Source organism: Oncorhynchus mykiss, chromosome 19 (genome assembly GCF_057628025.1).
Source record: "Oncorhynchus mykiss isolate SJ-2025 chromosome 19, ASM5762802v1, whole genome shotgun sequence".
Taxonomy (NCBI): domain Eukaryota; kingdom Metazoa; phylum Chordata; class Actinopteri; order Salmoniformes; family Salmonidae; genus Oncorhynchus; species Oncorhynchus mykiss.
In genome coordinates, this window is record NC_143040.1 from 70,596,953 (window position 1) to 70,616,749 (window position 19,797).

Sequence of the window (19,797 nt, forward strand, 5' to 3'; positions counted from 1 at the left end):
CCACTGAAGAACGGCCAGACGAGTAGGAACAGGAACGAAAAGAAGGTTCCTAGGACAAGCGCGCGGCGACGGAGTGTGAGTGAGCGCTTGCTTTACCTGCCTCTCAATTCCCCAGACAGTCAACCCGACAACACGCCCCTCAGGGAGAATCCCCTCGGGGTCAGTGGAGGCTACTGAAGAACTGAAGAGACGAGATAAAGCATCAGGCTTGGTGTTCTTAGAGCCCGGACGATAAGAAATCACGAACTCGAAGCGAGCGAAAAACAGTGCCCAACGCGCCTGACGCGCATTAAGTCGTTTGGCAGAACGGATGTACTCAAGGTTCCTATGGTCAGTCCAAACGACAAAAGGAACGGTCGCCCCCTCCAACCACTGTCGCCATTCGCCTAGGGCTAAGCGGATGGCGAGCAGTTCGCGGTTTCCCACATCATAGTTACGTTCCGATGGCGACAGGCGATGAGAAAAATACGCGCATGGGTGGACCTTGTCGTCAGAGAGGGAGCGCTGAGAAAGAATGGCTCCCACGCCCACCTCTGACGCGTCAACCTCGACAACGAACTGTCTAGAGACGTCAGGTGTAACAAGGATAGGAGCGGATGTAAAACGATTCTTGAGGAGATCAAAAGCTCCCTGGGCGGAAACGGACCACTTAAAGCACGTCTTGACAGAAGTAAGGGCTGTGAGAGGAGCTGCCACCTGACCGGAATTACGGATGAAACGACGATAGAAGTTCGCGAAGCCGAGAAAGCGCTGCAGCTCGACGCGTGACTTAGGAACGGGCCAATCAATGACAGCTTGGACCTTAGCGGGATCCATCTTAATGCCTTCAGCGGAAATAACAGAACCGAGAAATGTGACGGAGGAGGCGTGAAAAGAGCACTTCTCAGCCTTCACAAAAAGACAATTCTCTAAAAGGCGCTGGAGGACACGTCGAACGTGCTGAACATGAATCTGGAGTGACGGTGAAAAAATCAGGATATCGTCAAGGTAAACGAAAACAAAGATGTTCAGCATGTCTCTCAGGACATCATTGACTAATGCCTGAAAGACAGCTGGAGCGTTAGCGAGGCCGAAAGGAAGAACCCGGTATTCAAAGTGCCCTAACGGAGTGTTAAACGCCGTCTTCCACTCGTCCCCCTCCCTGATGCGCACGAGATGGTAAGCGTTACGAAGGTCCAAAAAACCTGGCTCCCTGCAGGATCTCGAAGGCTGAAGACATAAGAGGAAGCGGATAACGATTCTTCACTGTTATGTCATTCAGCCCTCGATAATCTATGCAGGGGCGCAGGGACCCGTCCTTCTTCTTAACAAAAAAAAACCCCGCTCCGGCGGGAGAGGAGGAGGGGACTATGGTACCGGCGGCAAGAGCTACAGACAAATAATCTTCGAGAGCCTTACGTTCGGGAGCCGACAGAGAGTATAGTCTACCCCGGGGGGGAGTGGTTCCCGGAAGGAGATCAATACTACAATCATACGACCGGTGTGGAGGAAGAGAGGTGGCCCTGGACCGACTGAACACCGTGCGCAGATCGTGATATTCCTCCGGCACCCCTGTCAAATCACCAGGCTCCTCCTGTGAAGAAGAGACAGAGGAAACAGGAGGGATAGCAGACATTAAACATTTCACATGACAAGAGACGTTCCAGGAGAGGATAGAATTACTAGACCAATTAATGGAAGGATTATGACAAACTAGCCAGGGATGGCCCAAAACAACAGGTGTAAAAGGTGAACGAAAAATTAAAAAAGAAATGGTTTCGCTATGATTACCAGAAACAGTGAGGGTTAAAGGTAGCGTCTCACGCTGAATCCTGGGGAGAGGACTACCATCCAGGGCGAACAAGGCCGTGGACTCCCTTAACTGTCTGAGAGGAATGTCATGTTCCCGAGCCCAGGTCTCGTCCATAAAACAGCCCTCCGCCCCAGAGTCTATTAAGGCACTGCAGGAAGCTGACGAACCGGTCCAGCGTAGATGGACCGACAAGGTAGTGCAGGATCTTGAAGGAGAGACAGGAGTAGTAGCGCTCACCAGTAGCCCTCCGCTTACTGATGAGCTCTGGCTTTTACTGGACATGAAGTGACAAAATGACCAGCAGAACCGCAATAGAGACAGAGGCGGTTGGTGATTCTCCGTTCCCTCTCCTTAGTCGAGATGCGGATACCTCCCAGCTGCATAGGCTCAGCACCCGAGCCGGCAGAGGAAGATGGTAGTGATGCGGAGAGGGGGGCAACGGAGAACGCGAGCTCCTTTCCACGAGCTCGGTGACGAAGATCAACCCGTCGCTCAATGCGAATAGCGAGTTCAATCAAGGAATCCACGCTGGAAGGAACCTCCCGGGAGAGAATCTCATCCTTTACCTCTGCGCGGAGACCCTCCAGAAAACGAGCGAGCAAAGCCGGCTCGTTCCAGCCACTGGAGGCAGCAAGAGTGCGAAACTCAATAGAGTAGTCTGTTATGGATCGATTACCTTGACATAGGGAAGACAGGGCCCTGGAAGCCTCATCCCCAAAAACAGATCGATCAAAAACCCGTATCATCTCCTCCTTAAAGTCCTGATACTGGTTAGTACACTCAGCCCTTGCCTCCCAGATTGCCGTGCCCCACTCACGAGCCCGTCCAGTAAGGAGAGATATGACGTAGGCGACACGAGCAGTGCTCCTGGAGTAAGTGTTGGGCTGGAGAGAAAACACAATATCACACTGGGTGAGGAACGAGCGGCATTCAGTGGGCTCCCCAGAGTAACACGGCGGGTTATTGATTCTGGGCTCCGGAGATTCGAAAGCCCTGGAAGTGGCCGGTGGATCGAGGCGGAGATGGTGAACCTGTTCTGTGAGGTTGGAGACTTGGGTGGCCAGGGTCTCAACGGCATGTCGAGCAGCAGACAATTCCTGCTCGTGTCTGCCTAGCATCGCCCCCTGGATCTCGACGGCTGAGTGGAGAGGATCCGAAGTCGCTGGGTCCATTCTTGGTCGGATTCTTCTGTTAAGGTGCGTGAATGAGGACCCAAAAGCGAATTAACGTAAACAGAGCTTCTTTAATAACGAAACATAGGTAGGCTCAGATGGACCGGCAGATTCCGACAGGACAGGACAAGGTTGCAGCAAACATGACGATAGTCTAGTTCAGGCATGAAACACAAACAAGAATCCGACAAAGACAGGAACAAAAACAGAGAGAGATATAGAGGACTAATCAGAGGGAAAAAGGGAACAGGTGGGAAAAGGGGTGACGAGGTAGTTAGGAGGAGACAAGGAACAGCTGGGGGAAAGAGGGGGGAGAAAAGGTGACCTAGTACGACCAGCAGAGGGAGAAAGGGTGTAGAGAAAGGACAGAAACAAGACACAACATGACAATACATGACAGCCAGGGCCAAAGCTATCTGAAATCATACACAACAGAGATGCTACCAGGGCCAAAGCTATCTGAAATCATACACAACAGAGATGCTACCAGGGCCAAAGCTATCTGAAATCATACACAACAGAGATGCTGCCAGGGCCAAAGCTATCTGAAATCATACACAACAGAGATGCTACCAGGGCCAAAGCTATCTGAAATCATACACAACAGAGATGCTACCAGGGCCAAAGCTATCTGAAATCATACACAACAGAGATGCTGCCAGGGCCAAAGCTAGATTCAAAGACTCGAGCCCAGACTGGGGCCCAGACTTTCAGGCGATTTGAGAAATGTGTGAGGAAAAAGGGGGACGCTTGCAAGCCGAAGAACACCATCCCAACATGGAATGCCAATTAGAATACATTTTTCCCCCACAAAAGGGCATTATTACAGAAGGAAATGCTCCTCAGTTTCATCCGCTGTCTGTGTGGCTGTTCTCTGACGATGTGGAGGTCCTGGGTTGGCGTAGTTACACGTGGTCTGTTGTTGTTGGACGTACTGGCAACAGCTCTGGTGGATATTCCTGCAGTTAGCATGCCAATTGTACGGTCCCTCAAACCTTGAGGAATCTGTGGCATGGCGTTGTGTGACAATACTGCACATTTTAGAGTGTCTTTTTATTGTTCCCAGCACAAGGTGCACCTGTGTAATGATCGTGCTGTTTAATCATCTTGTTGACATGCCACACCTGTCAGGTGGATGGATTATCTTACCTGGATTTCTGCATAAATTGGTCCTAAAATTTGATCTGATCTTCATCTTAGTCACAACAATAGACAGTAGTGCTTAAACTACTAACACACAAATTATTGTATTTTTCTTGTCTATATTGAATACATCATTTAAACATTCACAGTGTAGGTTGGAAAAAGTATGTGAAATCCCCTAGGCTAATGACTTCTCCAAAAGCGAATTGAAGTCAGGAGTCAGACTGCAAGAGCACAGAGCAGAATGCTCAATGAGGTTAAGAAGAATCCTAGAGTGTCAACTAAATTTAGAATTTATTAGTATTATTAATTACCTGGATGTCTGCATACAGTGGTCATTTCTGCATACATTGGTCATAATATGTTATCTGATCTTCATCTAGGTCTGCTTAAACTAGTAACACACAAACAATTATACATTTCCATGTCTTTATTGAACACACCGTGTGAACATTCACAGTGCAGGGTGGGAAAAGTAGGTGAACCCTTGGATTTAATAACTGGTTGACCCTCCTTTGGCAGCAATAACCTCAACCAAATGTTTTCTGTTGTTGCAGATCAGACCTGTAACAACAGTCTGGAGGAGATTTGGACCGTTCCTCTTTACAAAACTGTTGCTTCCTAAGATGCTGGGTTCTTTTACTGAAGACTCCAGAGCATACTGATAATAATACAGAACAGATTTGTTTAATGTTCTCCGTAACACATTACAGTCGACTTCTCTCTACAGTGTCTTCAGCCCAACCCCCTCTACTCTCTACAGTGTCTTCAGCCCAACCCCCTCTACTCTCTACAGTGTCTTCAGCCCAACCCCCTCTACTCTCTACAGTGTCTTCAGCCCAACCCCCTCTACTCTCTACAGTATCTTCAGCCCAACCCCCTCTACTCTCTACAGTATCTTCAGCCCAACCCCCTCTACTCTCTACAGTGTCTTCAGCCCAACCCCCTCTACTCTCTACAGTGTCTTCAGCCCAACCCCCTCTACTCTCTACAGTGTCGTCAGCCCAACCCCCTCTACTCTCTACAGTGTCTTCAGCCCAACCCCCTCTACTCTCTACAGTATCTTCAGCCCAACCCCCTCTACTCTCTACAGTATCTTCAGCCCAACTCTCCAACACATCATTGAACTTTGACCTCCCTTTCATCTCGTAATCCAATCACTTCAATGCAAGAACGGAAGCCCCATTGTCATATGTTAATTCAAATAACTCAACCCCCTGTATACAAATCCCATTGGCTATTTGCAACCATTTTACATCTAAACTCATTAACATATAATACATTCCTCAATACACCACAAAAACTGTTTCAGTTCAGAAATATTCTTAGGATGTCTGGTGTGAACTGCTCTCTTGAGGTCATGCCATAGAATCTCAATCAGGTTGAGGTCAGGACTCTGACTGGGCCACTCCAGAAGGTGTATTTTCTTCTGTTCAAGCCATCCTGCTGTTGATTTACTTCTTTCTGTGTTTTGGGTCATTGTCCTGTTGCATCACCCAACTTCTGTGGAGCTTCAATTGGCGGACAGATAGCCTTACATTCTCCTGCAAAATGTCTTGATAAACCTTGGGAATTCATTTTTTGCGTCGATGATAGCAAGCTGTACAGGCCCTGAGGCAGCAAAGCAGCCCCAAACCAAACTCCACCATACTTTAAAGTTGGGATGAGGTTTTGATGTTGGTGTGCTGTGCTGTGCCTTTTTTCTCTCCACACATAGTGTTGTGTTTTCCTTCCAAACAACTCAACTGTAGTTTCATCTGTCCACAGAATATCTTGCCAGTAGTGCTGTGGAACATCCAGGTGCTCTTTTGCAAACTTCAGACGTGCAGCAATGTTTTTTTTCTTCTTCTGTGGTGTTTTCTTCTTCTGTGGTGTTTTCTTCTTCTGTGGTGTTTTCTTCTTCTGTGGTGTCCTCCCACGAACACCATTCTTGTTTAGTGTTTTAATGTATCGTAGACTCGTCAACAGAGATGTTAGCATGTTCCAGAGATTTCTGTAAGTCTTTAGCTGACACACTAGGATTCTTCTTAACCTCGTTAAAATTCAATTCAATCTAGAATCGGCTTCCTATTTTGCAACAAAGCGTCCTTCACTCATGCTGCCAAACATACCCTCGTAAAACTGACTATCCTACCGATCCTCGACTTCGGCGAGGTCATTTACAAAATAGCCTCCAGCACTCTACTCAGCAAATTGGATGTAGTCTATCACAGTGCCATCTGTTTTGTCATTAAAATCCCATATACTACCCACCACTGCGACCTGTATGCTCTCGTTGGCTGGCCCTCTCTTCATATTTGTCGCCAAACCCACTGGCTCCAGGTCATCAATAAGTCTTTGCTAGGTAAAGCCCCGCTTTATCTCAGCTCACTGGTCACCATAGCAGCACCCACCCATAGCACGCGCTCCAGCAGGTATATCTCACTGGTCATCATAGCAGCACCCACCCATAGCATGCGCTCCAACAGGTATATCTCACTGGTCACCATAGCAGCACCCACCCATAGCACGCGCTCCAACAGATATATCTCACTGGTCACCATAGCAGCACCCACCCATAGCACGCGCTCCAGCAGGTATATCTCACTGGTCACCCCCAAAGCCAGTTCTTCCTTTGGCCGCCCTTCCTTACAGTTCTCTGCTGCCAATGACGGGAACGAATAGCAAAAATCACTGACGCTGGTGTCTTATATCTCCCTCACTAACTTTAAGCATCAGCTGTCAGAGCAGCTTACAGATCATTGCACCTGTACATAGCCCATCTGTAAATAGCACACCCAACTACCTCATCCCCATTGTTGTTTTTAATTATTTTGCTCCTTTGCACCCCAGTATCTCTACTTGCACATTCATCTTCTGCACACCTATCACTCCAGTGTTAAATGCTAAATTGTAATTAATTCGCCACTACGGCCTATTTATTGCCTTACCTCCCTAATCTTACCTCATTTGCACACACTGTATATAGACTTTTTCTATTGTGTTATTGAATGTACATTTGTTTATTCCATGTGTAACTCTTGTTGTCGTTTTTTGTTGCACTGCTTTGCTTTATCTTGGCCAGGTCGCAGTTGTAAATGAGAACTTGTTCTCAACTGGCCAACCTGGTTAAATAAAGGTGAAATTTAAAATTTAAAATAAACAAACAAACATAACTGATTCAACTTGTCAACTAATCATCAGGACCTCAATAAGTTCAATCAGGTATGTTTGTCCGAGGCTACAACAACAATGTGTGTTGTTGGGGGTACTGGAGGACTGGAGTTGGGCTGTTGGGGGTACTGGAGGACTGGAGTTGGGCTGTTGGGGGTACTGGAGGACTGGAGTTGAGCTGTTGGGGGTACTGGAGGACTGGAGTTGGGCTGTTGGGGGTACTGGAGGACTGGAGTTGGGCTGTTGGGGGTACTGGAGGACTGGAGTTGGGCTGTTGGGGGTACTGGAGGACTGGAGTTGAGCTGTTGGGGGTACTGGAGGACTGGAGTTGGGCTGTTGGGGGTACTGGAGGACTGGAGTTGGGCTGTTGGGGGGTACTGGAGGACTGGAGTTGGGCTGTTGGGGGGTACTGGAGGACTGGAGTTGGGCTGTTGGGGGGTACTGGAGGACTGGAGTTGGGCTGTTGGGGGGTACCGGAGGACTGGAGTTGGGCTGTTGGGGGGTACTGGAGGACTGGAGTTGGGCTGTTGGGGGTACTGGAGGACTAGAGTTGGGCTGTTGGGGGTACTGCAGGACTGGAGTTGGGCTGTTGGGGGTACTGGAGGACTGGAGTTGGGCTGTTGGGGGTACTGGAGGACTGGAGTTGGGCTGTTGGGGGTACTGGAGGACTGGAGTTGGGCTGTTGGGGGTACTGGAGGACTGGAGTTGGGCTGTTGGGGGGTACTGGAGGACTGGAGTTGGGCTGTTGGGGGGTACTGGAGGACTGGAGTTGGGCTGTTGGGGGGTACTGGAGGACTGGAGTTGGGCTGTTGGGGGTACCGGAGGACTGGAGTTGGGCTGTTGGGGGTACTGGAGGACTGGAGTTGGGCTGTTGGGGGTACTGGAGGACTGGAGTTGGGCTGTTGGGGGTACTGCAGGACTGGAGTTGGGCTGTTGGGGGTACTGGAGGACTGGAGTTGGGCTGTTGGGGGTACTGGAGGACTGGAGTTGGGCTGTTGGGGGTACTGGAGGACTGGAGTTGGGCTGTTGGGGGTACTGGAGGACTGGAGTTGGGCTGTTGGGGGTACTGGAGGACTGGAGTTGGGCTGTTTGGGGTACTGGAGGACTGGAGTTGGGCTGTTGGGGGTACTGGAGGACTGGAGTTGGGCTGTTGGGGGTACTGGAGGACTGGAGTTGGGCTGTTGGGGGTACTGGAGGACTGGAGTTGGGCTGTTTGGGGTACTGGAGGACTGGAGTTGGGCTGTTGGGGGTACTGGAGGACTGGAGTTGGGCTGTTGGGGGTACTGGAGGACTGGAGTTGGGCTGTTTGGGGTACTGGAGGACTGGAGTTGGGCTGTTGGGGGTACTGGAGGACTGGAGTTGGGCTGTTGGGGGTACTGGAGGACTGGAGTTGGGCTGTTGGGGGGACTGGAGTTGGGCTGTTGGGGGTACTGGAGGACTGGAGTTGGGCTGTTGGGGTACTGGAGGACTGGAGTTGGGCTGTTGGGGCTACTGGAGGACTGGAGTTGGGCTGTTGGGGGTACTGGAGGACTGGAGTTGGGCTGTTGGGGGTACTGGAGGACTGGAGTTGGGCTGTTGGGGGGTACTGGAGGACTGGAGTTGGGCTGTTGGGGGGTACTGGAGGACTGGAGTTGGGCTGTTGGGGGGTACTGGAGGACTGGAGTTGGGCTGTTGGGGGGTACCGGAGGACTGGAGTTGGGCTGTTGGGGGGTACTGGAGGACTGGAGTTGGGCTGTTGGGGGTACTGGAGGACTGGAGTTGGGCTGTTGGGGGTACTGCAGGACTGGAGTTGGGCTGTTGGGGGTACTGGAGGACTGGAGTTGGGCTGTTGGGGGTACTGGAGGACTGGAGTTGGGCTGTTGGGGGTACTGGAGGACTGGAGTTGGGCTGTTGGGGGTACTGGAGGACTGGAGTTGGGCTGTTGGGGGTACTGGAGGACTGGAGTTGGGCTGTTTGGGGTACTGGAGGACTGGAGTTGGGCTGTTGAGGGTACTGGAGGACTGGAGTTGGGCTGTTGGGGGTACTGGAGGACTGGAGTTGGGCTGTTGGGGGTACTGGAGGACTGGAGTTGGGCTGTTTGGGGTACTGGAGGACTGGAGTTGGGCTGTTGGGGGTACTGGAGGACTGGAGTTGGGCTGTTGGGGGTACTGGAGGACTGGAGTTGGGCTGTTTGGGGTACTGGAGGACTGGAGTTGGGCTGTTGGGGGTACTGGAGGACTGGAGTTGGGCTGTTGGGGGTACTGGAGGACTGGAGTTGGGCTGTTGGGGGTACTGGAGGACTGGAGTTGGGCTGTTGGGGGTACTGGAGGACTGGAGTTGGGCTGTTGGGGTACTGGAGGACTGGAGTTGGGCTGTTGGGGGTACTGGAGGACTGGAGTTGGGCTGTTGGGGGTACTGGAGGACTGGAGTTGGGCTGTTGGGGGTACTGGAGGACTGGAGTTGGGCTATTGGGGGTACTGGAGGACTGGAGTTGGGCTATTGGGGGGACTGGAGTTGGGCTGTTGGGAGTACTGGAGGACTGGAGTTGGGCTGTTGGGGGTACTGGAGGACTGGAGTTGGGCTGTTGGGGGTACTGGAGGACTGGAGTTGGGCTGTTGGGGGTACTGGAGGACTGGAGTTGGACTGTTGGGGGTACTGGAGGACTGGAGTTGAGCTGTTGGGGGTACTGGAGGACTGGAGTTGGGCTGTTGGGGGTACTGGAGGACTGGAGTTGGGCTGTTGGGGGTACTGGAGGACTGGAGTTGGGCTGTTGGGGGTACTGGAGGACTGGAGTTGGTCTGTTGGGGGTACTGGAGGACTGGAGTTGGGCTGTTGGGGTACTGGAGGACTGGAGTTGGGCTGTTGGGGGTACTGGAGGACTGGAGTTGGGCTGTTGGGGGTACTGGAGGACTGGAGTTGGGCTGTTGGGGGTACTGGAGGACTGGAGTTGGGCTATTGGGGGGACTGGAGTTGGGCTGTTGGGAGTACTGGAGGACTGGAGTTGGGCTGTTGGGGGTACTGGAGGACTGGAGTTGGGCTGTTGGGGTACTGGAGGACTGGAGTTGGGCTGTTGGGGGTACTGGAGGACTGGAGTTGGGCTGTTGGGGGTACTGGAGGACTGGAGTTGGGCTGTTGGGGGTACTGGAGGACTGGAGTTGGGCTATTGGGGGTACTGGAGGACTGGAGTTGGGCTATTGGGGGGACTGGAGTTGGGCTGTTGGGAGTACTGGAGGACTGGAGTTGGGCTGTTGGGGGTACTGGAGGACTGGAGTTGGGCTGTTGGGGGTACTGGAGGACTGGAGTTGGGCTGTTGGGGGTACTGGAGGACTGGAGTTGGACTGTTGGGGGGTACTGGAGGACTGGAGTTGAGCTGTTGGGGGTACTGGAGGACTGGAGTTGGGCTGTTGGGGGTACTGGAGGACTGGAGTTGGGCTGTTGGGGGTACTGGAGGACTGGAGTTGGGCTGTTGGGGGTACTGGAGGACTGGAGTTGGGCTGTTGGGGGTACTGGAGGACTGGAGTTGGGCTGTTGGGGTACTGGAGGACTGGAGTTGGGCTGTTGGGGGTACTGGAGGACTGGAGTTGGGCTGTTGGGGGTACTGGAGGACTGGAGTTGGGCTGTTGGGGGTACTGGAGGACTGGAGTTGGGCTATTGGGGGGACTGGAGTTGGGCTGTTGGGAGTACTGGAGGACTGGAGTTGGGCTGTTGGGGGTACTGGAGGACTGGAGTTGGGCTGTTGGGGGTACTGGAGGACTGGAGTTGGGCTGTTGGGGGTACTGGAGGACTGGAGTTGGGCTGTTGGGGGGTACTGGAGGACTGGAGTTGGGCTGTTGGGGGGTACTGGAGGACTGGAGTTGGGATGTTGGGGGTACTGGAGGACTGGAGTTGGGCTGTTGGGGGTACTGGAGGACTGGAGTTGGGCTGTTGGGGGTACTGGAGGACTGGAGTTGGGCTGTTGGGGGTACTGGAGGACTGGAGTTGGGCTGTTGGGGGTACTGGAGGACTGGAGTTGAGCTGTTGGGGGTACTGGAGGACTGGAGTTGGGCTGTTGGGGGTACTGGAGGACTGGAGTTGGGCTGTTGGGGGGTACTGGAGGACTGGAGTTGGGCTGTTGGGGGGTACTGGAGGACTGGAGTTGGGCTGTTGGGGGTACTGGAGTTGGGCTGTTGGGAGTACTGGAGGACTGAAGTTGGGCTGTTGGGGGTACTGGAGGACTGGAGTTGGGCTGTTGGGGGTACTGGAGGACTGGAGTTGGGCTGTTGGGGGTACTGGAGGACTGGAGTTGGGCTGTTGGGGGGTACTGGAGGACTGGAGTTGGGCTGTTGGGGGGTACTGGAGGACTGGAGTTGGGCTGTTGGGGGGGGTACTGGAGGACTGGAGTTGAGCTGTTGGGGGTACTGGAGGACTGGAGTTGGGCTGTTTGGGGTACTGGAGGACTGGAGTTGGGCTGTTGGGGGTACTGGAGGACTGGAGTTGGGCTGTTGGGGGGTACTGGAGGACTGGAGTTGGGCTGTTGGGGGGTACTGGAGGACTGGAGTTGGGCTGTTGGGGGTACCGGAGGACTGGAGTTGGGCTGTTGGGGGGTACTGGAGGACTGGAGTTGGGCTGTTGGGGGTACTGGAGGACTAGAGTTGGGCTGTTGGGGGTACTGCAGGACTGGAGTTGGGCTGTTGGGGGTACTGGAGGACTGGAGTTGGGCTGTTGGGGGTACTGGAGGACTGGAGTTGGGCTGTTGGGGGTACTGGAGGACTGGAGTTGGGCTGTTGGGGGTACTGGAGGACTGGAGTTGGGCTGTTGGGGGGTACTGGAGGACTGGAGTTGGGCTGTTGGGGGGTACTGGAGGACTGGAGTTGGGCTGTTGGGGGGTACTGGAGGACTGGAGTTGGGCTGTTGGGGGTACCGGAGGACTGGAGTTGGGCTGTTGGGGGTACTGGAGGACTGGAGTTGGGCTGTTGGGGGTACTGGAGGACTGGAGTTGGGCTGTTGGGGGTACTGCAGGACTGGAGTTGGGCTGTTGGGGGTACTGGAGGACTGGAGTTGGGCTGTTGGGGGTACTGGAGGACTGGAGTTGGGCTGTTGGGGGTACTGGAGGACTGGAGTTGGGCTGTTGGGGGTACTGGAGGACTGGAGTTGGGCTGTTGGGGGTACTGGAGGACTGGAGTTGGGCTGTTTGGGGTACTGGAGGACTGGAGTTGGGCTGTTGGGGGTACTGGAGGACTGGAGTTGGGCTGTTGGGGGTACTGGAGGACTGGAGTTGGGCTGTTGGGGGTACTGGAGGACTGGAGTTGGGCTGTTTGGGGTACTGGAGGACTGGAGTTGGGCTGTTGGGGGTACTGGAGGACTGGAGTTGGGCTGTTGGGGGTACTGGAGGACTGGAGTTGGGCTGTTTGGGGTACTGGAGGACTGGAGTTGGGCTGTTGGGGGTACTGGAGGACTGGAGTTGGGCTGTTGGGGGTACTGGAGGACTGGAGTTGGGCTGTTGGGGGGACTGGAGTTGGGCTGTTGGGGGTACTGGAGGACTGGAGTTGGGCTGTTGGGGTACTGGAGGACTGGAGTTGGGCTGTTGGGGCTACTGGAGGACTGGAGTTGGGCTGTTGGGGGTACTGGAGGACTGGAGTTGGGCTGTTGGGGGTACTGGAGGACTGGAGTTGGGCTGTTGGGGGGTACTGGAGGACTGGAGTTGGGCTGTTGGGGGGTACTGGAGGACTGGAGTTGGGCTGTTGGGGGGTACTGGAGGACTGGAGTTGGGCTGTTGGGGGGTACCGGAGGACTGGAGTTGGGCTGTTGGGGGGTACTGGAGGACTGGAGTTGGGCTGTTGGGGGTACTGGAGGACTGGAGTTGGGCTGTTGGGGGTACTGCAGGACTGGAGTTGGGCTGTTGGGGGTACTGGAGGACTGGAGTTGGGCTGTTGGGGGTACTGGAGGACTGGAGTTGGGCTGTTGGGGGTACTGGAGGACTGGAGTTGGGCTGTTGGGGGTACTGGAGGACTGGAGTTGGGCTGTTGGGGGTACTGGAGGACTGGAGTTGGGCTGTTTGGGGTACTGGAGGACTGGAGTTGGGCTGTTGAGGGTACTGGAGGACTGGAGTTGGGCTGTTGGGGGTACTGGAGGACTGGAGTTGGGCTGTTGGGGGTACTGGAGGACTGGAGTTGGGCTGTTTGGGGTACTGGAGGACTGGAGTTGGGCTGTTGGGGGTACTGGAGGACTGGAGTTGGGCTGTTGGGGGTACTGGAGGACTGGAGTTGGGCTGTTTGGGGTACTGGAGGACTGGAGTTGGGCTGTTGGGGGTACTGGAGGACTGGAGTTGGGCTGTTGGGGGTACTGGAGGACTGGAGTTGGGCTGTTGGGGGTACTGGAGGACTGGAGTTGGGCTGTTGGGGGTACTGGAGGACTGGAGTTGGGCTGTTGGGGTACTGGAGGACTGGAGTTGGGCTGTTGGGGGTACTGGAGGACTGGAGTTGGGCTGTTGGGGGTACTGGAGGACTGGAGTTGGGCTGTTGGGGGTACTGGAGGACTGGAGTTGGGCTATTGGGGGTACTGGAGGACTGGAGTTGGGCTATTGGGGGGACTGGAGTTGGGCTGTTGGGAGTACTGGAGGACTGGAGTTGGGCTGTTGGGGGTACTGGAGGACTGGAGTTGGGCTGTTGGGGGTACTGGAGGACTGGAGTTGGGCTGTTGGGGGTACTGGAGGACTGGAGTTGGACTGTTGGGGGGTACTGGAGGACTGGAGTTGAGCTGTTGGGGGTACTGGAGGACTGGAGTTGGGCTGTTGGGGGTACTGGAGGACTGGAGTTGGGCTGTTGGGGGTACTGGAGGACTGGAGTTGGGCTGTTGGGGGTACTGGAGGACTGGAGTTGGTCTGTTGGGGGTACTGGAGGACTGGAGTTGGGCTGTTGGGGTACTGGAGGACTGGAGTTGGGCTGTTGGGGGTACTGGAGGACTGGAGTTGGGCTGTTGGGGGTACTGGAGGACTGGAGTTGGGCTGTTGGGGGTACTGGAGGACTGGAGTTGGGCTATTGGGGGGACTGGAGTTGGGCTGTTGGGAGTACTGGAGGACTGGAGTTGGGCTGTTGGGGGTACTGGAGGACTGGAGTTGGGCTGTTGGGGTACTGGAGGACTGGAGTTGGGCTGTTGGGGGTACTGGAGGACTGGAGTTGGGCTGTTGGGGGTACTGGAGGACTGGAGTTGGGCTGTTGGGGGTACTGGAGGACTGGAGTTGGGCTATTGGGGGTACTGGAGGACTGGAGTTGGGCTATTGGGGGGACTGGAGTTGGGCTGTTGGGAGTACTGGAGGACTGGAGTTGGGCTGTTGGGGGTACTGGAGGACTGGAGTTGGGCTGTTGGGGGTACTGGAGGACTGGAGTTGGGCTGTTGGGGGTACTGGAGGACTGGAGTTGGACTGTTGGGGGGTACTGGAGGACTGGAGTTGAGCTGTTGGGGGTACTGGAGGACTGGAGTTGGGCTGTTGGGGGTACTGGAGGACTGGAGTTGGGCTGTTGGGGGTACTGGAGGACTGGAGTTGGGCTGTTGGGGGTACTGGAGGACTGGAGTTGGGCTGTTGGGGGTACTGGAGGACTGGAGTTGGGCTGTTGGGGTACTGGAGGACTGGAGTTGGGCTGTTGGGGGTACTGGAGGACTGGAGTTGGGCTGTTGGGGGTACTGGAGGACTGGAGTTGGGCTGTTGGGGGTACTGGAGGACTGGAGTTGGGCTATTGGGGGGACTGGAGTTGGGCTGTTGGGAGTACTGGAGGACTGGAGTTGGGCTGTTGGGGGTACTGGAGGACTGGAGTTGGGCTGTTGGGGGTACTGGAGGACTGGAGTTGGGCTGTTGGGGGTACTGGAGGACTGGAGTTGGGCTGTTGGGGGGTACTGGAGGACTGGAGTTGGGCTGTTGGGGGGTACTGGAGGACTGGAGTTGGGATGTTGGGGGTACTGGAGGACTGGAGTTGGGCTGTTGGGGGTACTGGAGGACTGGAGTTGGGCTGTTGGGGGTACTGGAGGACTGGAGTTGGGCTGTTGGGGGTACTGGAGGACTGGAGTTGGGCTGTTGGGGGGTACTGGAGGACTGGAGTTGAGCTGTTGGGGGTACTGGAGGACTGGAGTTGGGCTGTTGGGGGTACTGGAGGACTGGAGTTGGGCTGTTGGGGGGTACTGGAGGACTGGAGTTGGGCTGTTGGGGGGTACTGGAGGACTGGAGTTGGGCTGTTGGGGGTACTGGAGTTGGGCTGTTGGGAGTACTGGAGGACTGAAGTTGGGCTGTTGGGGGTACTGGAGGACTGGAGTTGGGCTGTTGGGGGTACTGGAGGACTGGAGTTGGGCTGTTGGGGGTACTGGAGGACTGGAGTTGGGCTGTTGGGGGGTACTGGAGGACTGGAGTTGGGCTGTTGGGGGGTACTGGAGGACTGGAGTTGGGCTGTTGGGGGGGGTACTGGAGGACTGGAGTTGAGCTGTTGGGGGTACTGGAGGACTGGAGTTGGGCTGTTTGGGGTACTGGAGGACTGGAGTTGGGCTGTTGGGGGTACTGGAGGACTGGAGTTGGGCTTTTGGGGGTACTGGAGGACTGGAGTTGGGCTGTTGGGGGTACTGGAGGACTGGAGTTGGGCTGTTGGCGGTCCTGGAGGACTGGAGTTGGGCTGTTGGCGGTACTGGAGGACTGGAGTTGGGCTGTTGGGAGGACTGGAGTTGGGCTGTTGGGAGGACTGGAGTTGGGAACCACCGCTGTAGGTCTATGGCTGCATTAGTGTTGCATGCCATTATCAGCTGCAAAACGGGTTCACATGACTCACATCCTGAGATTGACAATCAAAAACTAACTGGAGAGCTTAAGACTGAACAAAAAGGTCATGTTCATTTGAGAATCAACATAGAAACAGGCACATTAAACAAATACGTTTATTGCAGGATTAGTTTAAACACTTCACTTCCAAGAATCAACACTATTTCATATCATTTCAAAAGTGTACAAGTAAGCTAACTCATTCAGTATGTTAGACATCTTAGTAACAAGTAAGATATTTTAACACTAAAGTATAATTTCAGGTGAATATATATATATATATTACAGCCCAGAGATAGATCTATTGGAGGAACAGACTTCTATTCCAGCCCAGAGATAGATCTATTGGAGGAACAGACTTCTATTCCAGCCCAGTTGTCACGGTTTTCTGTATGTGAAGGAGAGTCGGACCAAAATGCGGCGTGTAGATTGCGATCCATGTTTAATAAACAAACGTAAAACACGAATCGATACAAACAAAGAACGTAACGAAAACCGAAACAGCCCTATCTGGTGAGAACACAGGGACAGGAACAATCACCCACAAACACACAGTGAAACCCAGGCTACCTAAATATGGTTCCCAATCAGAGACAACGACTAACACCTGCCTCTGATTGAGAACCATATCAGGCCAGACATAGAAATAGACAAACTAGACAATGAAACATGAAATGCCCACTCAGCTCACACCCTGACCAACCAAAACATAGAAATATACAAAGTAAACTATGGTCAGGGTGTGACACCGGTAATAGATCTACTGGGGGAACAGACTTCTATTCCAGCCCAGTAACAGATCTACTGGAGGAACAGACTTCTATTCCAGCCCAGTAATAGATCTACTGGGGGAACAGACTTCTATTCCAGCCCAGTAATAGATCTACTGGGGGAACAGACTTCTATTCCAGCCCAGTAATAGATCTACTGGGGGAACAGACTTCTATTCCAGCCCAGTAATAGATCTACTGGGGGAACATACTTCTATTCCAGCCCAGTAATAGATCTACTGGGGGAACAGACTTCTATTCCAGCCCAGTAATAGATCTACTGGGGGAACAGACTTCTATTCCAGCCCAGTAATAGATCTACTGGGGGAACATACTTCTATTCCAGCCCAGTAATAGATCTACTGGGGGGACAGACTTCTATTCCAGCCCAGTAATAGATCTACTGGGGGAGCAGACTTCTATTCCAGTCCAGTAATAGATCTACTGGGGGAGCAGACTTCTATTCCAGTCCAGTAATAGATCTACTGGAGGAACAGACTTCTATTCCAGCCCAGAAATAGATCTACTGGAGGAACAGACTTCTATTCCAGCCCAGTAACAGATCTACTGGAGGAACAGACTTCTATACCAGCCCAGAGATAGAACACTTGATTATTAACTCATTAGGTTTGATCAGTTGAATCATGTGTATTATTAGTGCTGGGTTGGAACAGAACCCTGCACACCCAACAGGGTTACCCGGCTCCAATTATAATAGGTTTATTATACATCACGTGTGACTTTTAAACTGTATTCTTGTTTTTGTTTACAACATTTGCTAACACACCTATAATCCATGGTAAACAAGGATGTGCCCTTTATTAGGACCTCTTCATCTGTAAACAGGGTTTATAACGGCTCTTTGTATCCGAGGACAGAAAACATCACACAAAAAAAACCCGTCTGTATTATTGTGTTTTCACCTAGTTGAATAGGTTCTCCCACTGCCACCCTTTTTTATGTGTCTTTAGACAAAATGAAACAATGAGCAATCTTCCCGTAGTTTCCAGTCAGTGGTAGCAAAACAACTCCATGTGGACCATTTGGAGGACTTCCACCAGACAGAGAGAGTCGGGTCTTCCAACATGGCGCCTGGAATGGTTGCTAGGTGATTTGTGATGCAACTGCAAGTCCTCTATACCAGTATATCATAAACAGTGTTTTTTTATGGATATGCTGCAAACTACACCAGGGAAACATTAGGTTAACACCAGGGAAACATTAGGTTAATGTTAGGGACTCATTAGGTTAACACCAGGGACTCATTAGGCTAAAATTAGATTAGCATTATGTTAACATTAGATCAACATTAGGGACTCATTAGGTTAACATGAGATCAACATTAGGTTAACATTCGATTAACATTAGGGACTCATTAGGTTAACATTATATTAACATTAGGGACTCATGAGGTTAACATTAGATTAACATTAGGTTAACATTAGATTAACATTAGGGACTCATTAGGTTACCGTTTCAAACTGCAAGGCATAACACCAGTGGCCTTAAGATGGTCTCCTCCTCTTGTCCTCTCTCTACTAATCACCATTTTGTTATCGATGCCACATTTCCCCTCTCCTCCCCTTCTCTTTTCTCTCTACTCTCCATCCCTCTCTCTCTCTCCCTCTCCCTCAATCTCCATCCCTCTCTCTCTCCCTCTCCCTTCTTCGATCCCTCTCTCTCCTAGGTGGTGAGAGATCAGATATCTCACTGTATGGACTACAGGGCTGTCTTTACAGTACTGTGTTTATGTCATTGACATCTCTATCCTTCTCTCTCCCTTCTTCGATCCCTCTGCCTCCCAGGTGGTGAGGGATCAGATATCTCACTGTACGGTGAAGCTGCGTCAGACGACAGGCCTGATGGAGTATTGTCTAGAGGTCATCAAAGAGAACGACCCCAGCGGATTCCTACAGGTCAGTAGGGAACGACCCCAGAGGATTCCTACAGGTCAGTAGAGAACGACCCCAGAGGGTTCCTACAGGTCAGTAGAGAACGACCCCAGAGGGTTCCTACAGGTCAGTAGAGGGCAGTGATGAAGATTCCTACAGGTCAGTAGAGAACGACCCCAGCAGATTCCTACAGGTCAATAGAGAACGACCCCAGAGGATTCCTACAGGTCAGTAGGGAACGACCCCAGAGGATTCCTACAGGTCAGTAGAGAACGACCCCAGAGGATTCCTACAGGTCAGTAGAGAACGACCCCAGAGGGTTCCTACAGGTCAGTAGAGGGCAGTGATGAAGATTCCTACAGGTCAATAGAGAACGACCCCAGAGGATTCCTACAGGTCAGTAGAGAACGACCCCAGCAGATTCCTACAGGTCAATAGAGAACGACCCCAGAGGATTCCTACAGGTCAGTAGGGAACGACCCCAGCGGATTCCTACAGGTCAGTAGAGGTCAGTAGAGGGCAGTGTGCCAAAGCTGGGTGAACTGATCGTCAGAACTGGTTTAAATCTGGTTGTAATTGAGTCCTTGTGTGCAACCAGTTCTTGGTGTCTGTGTCACCTGCCGCCACTCACAGCTACAGCTGGTGTGCATACGGTACTCTCTGGAACCCAGGCCTTTGGCTACATCGGAGTTACTGAAGATATTATATGCTCATTTGTAGTTACAAGGCCGTAGCAATTTTTTTTTTCAATGTCAAATCAGCCTCTAAAGTCCACTGAGACGAGAGCGCGGAGGGTGATGCTGCGAGAGCGCGGAGGGTGATGCTGCGAGAGCACGGAGGGTGATGCTGCGAGAGGGCGGAGGGTGATGCTGCGAGAGGGCGGAGGGTGATGCTGCGAGAGGGCGGAGGGTGATGCTGCGAGAGCGCGGAGGGTGATGCTACGAGAGGGCGGAGGGTGATGCTGCGAGAGGGCGGAGGGTGATGCTGCGAGAGGGCGGAGGGTGATGCTGCGAGAGCGCGGAGGGTGATGCTGCGAGAGCGCGGAGGGTGATGCTGCGAGAGTGCGGAGGGTGATGCTACGAGAGGGCGGAGGGTGATGCTACGAGAGGGCGGAGGGTGA

At 53.1% G+C, this 19,797-nt stretch overlaps 1 protein-coding gene across 4 annotated transcripts in view; it reads left to right on the forward strand.

Moving 5' to 3' along the window:
* Positions 1-19,797, forward strand: part of trim9 (tripartite motif containing 9) — a 118,197-nt gene that overhangs the window by 64,941 nt on the left and 33,459 nt on the right. For all 4 annotated transcript variants that reach the window (XM_036955301.2, XM_036955300.2, XM_036955298.2 and 1 more), the window contains one exon: positions 18,591-18,701. In XM_036955301.2, coding sequence (XP_036811196.1) covers positions 18,591-18,701 — 111 coding nt within the window. The remainder of the gene's footprint in view (positions 1-18,590; positions 18,702-19,797) is intronic.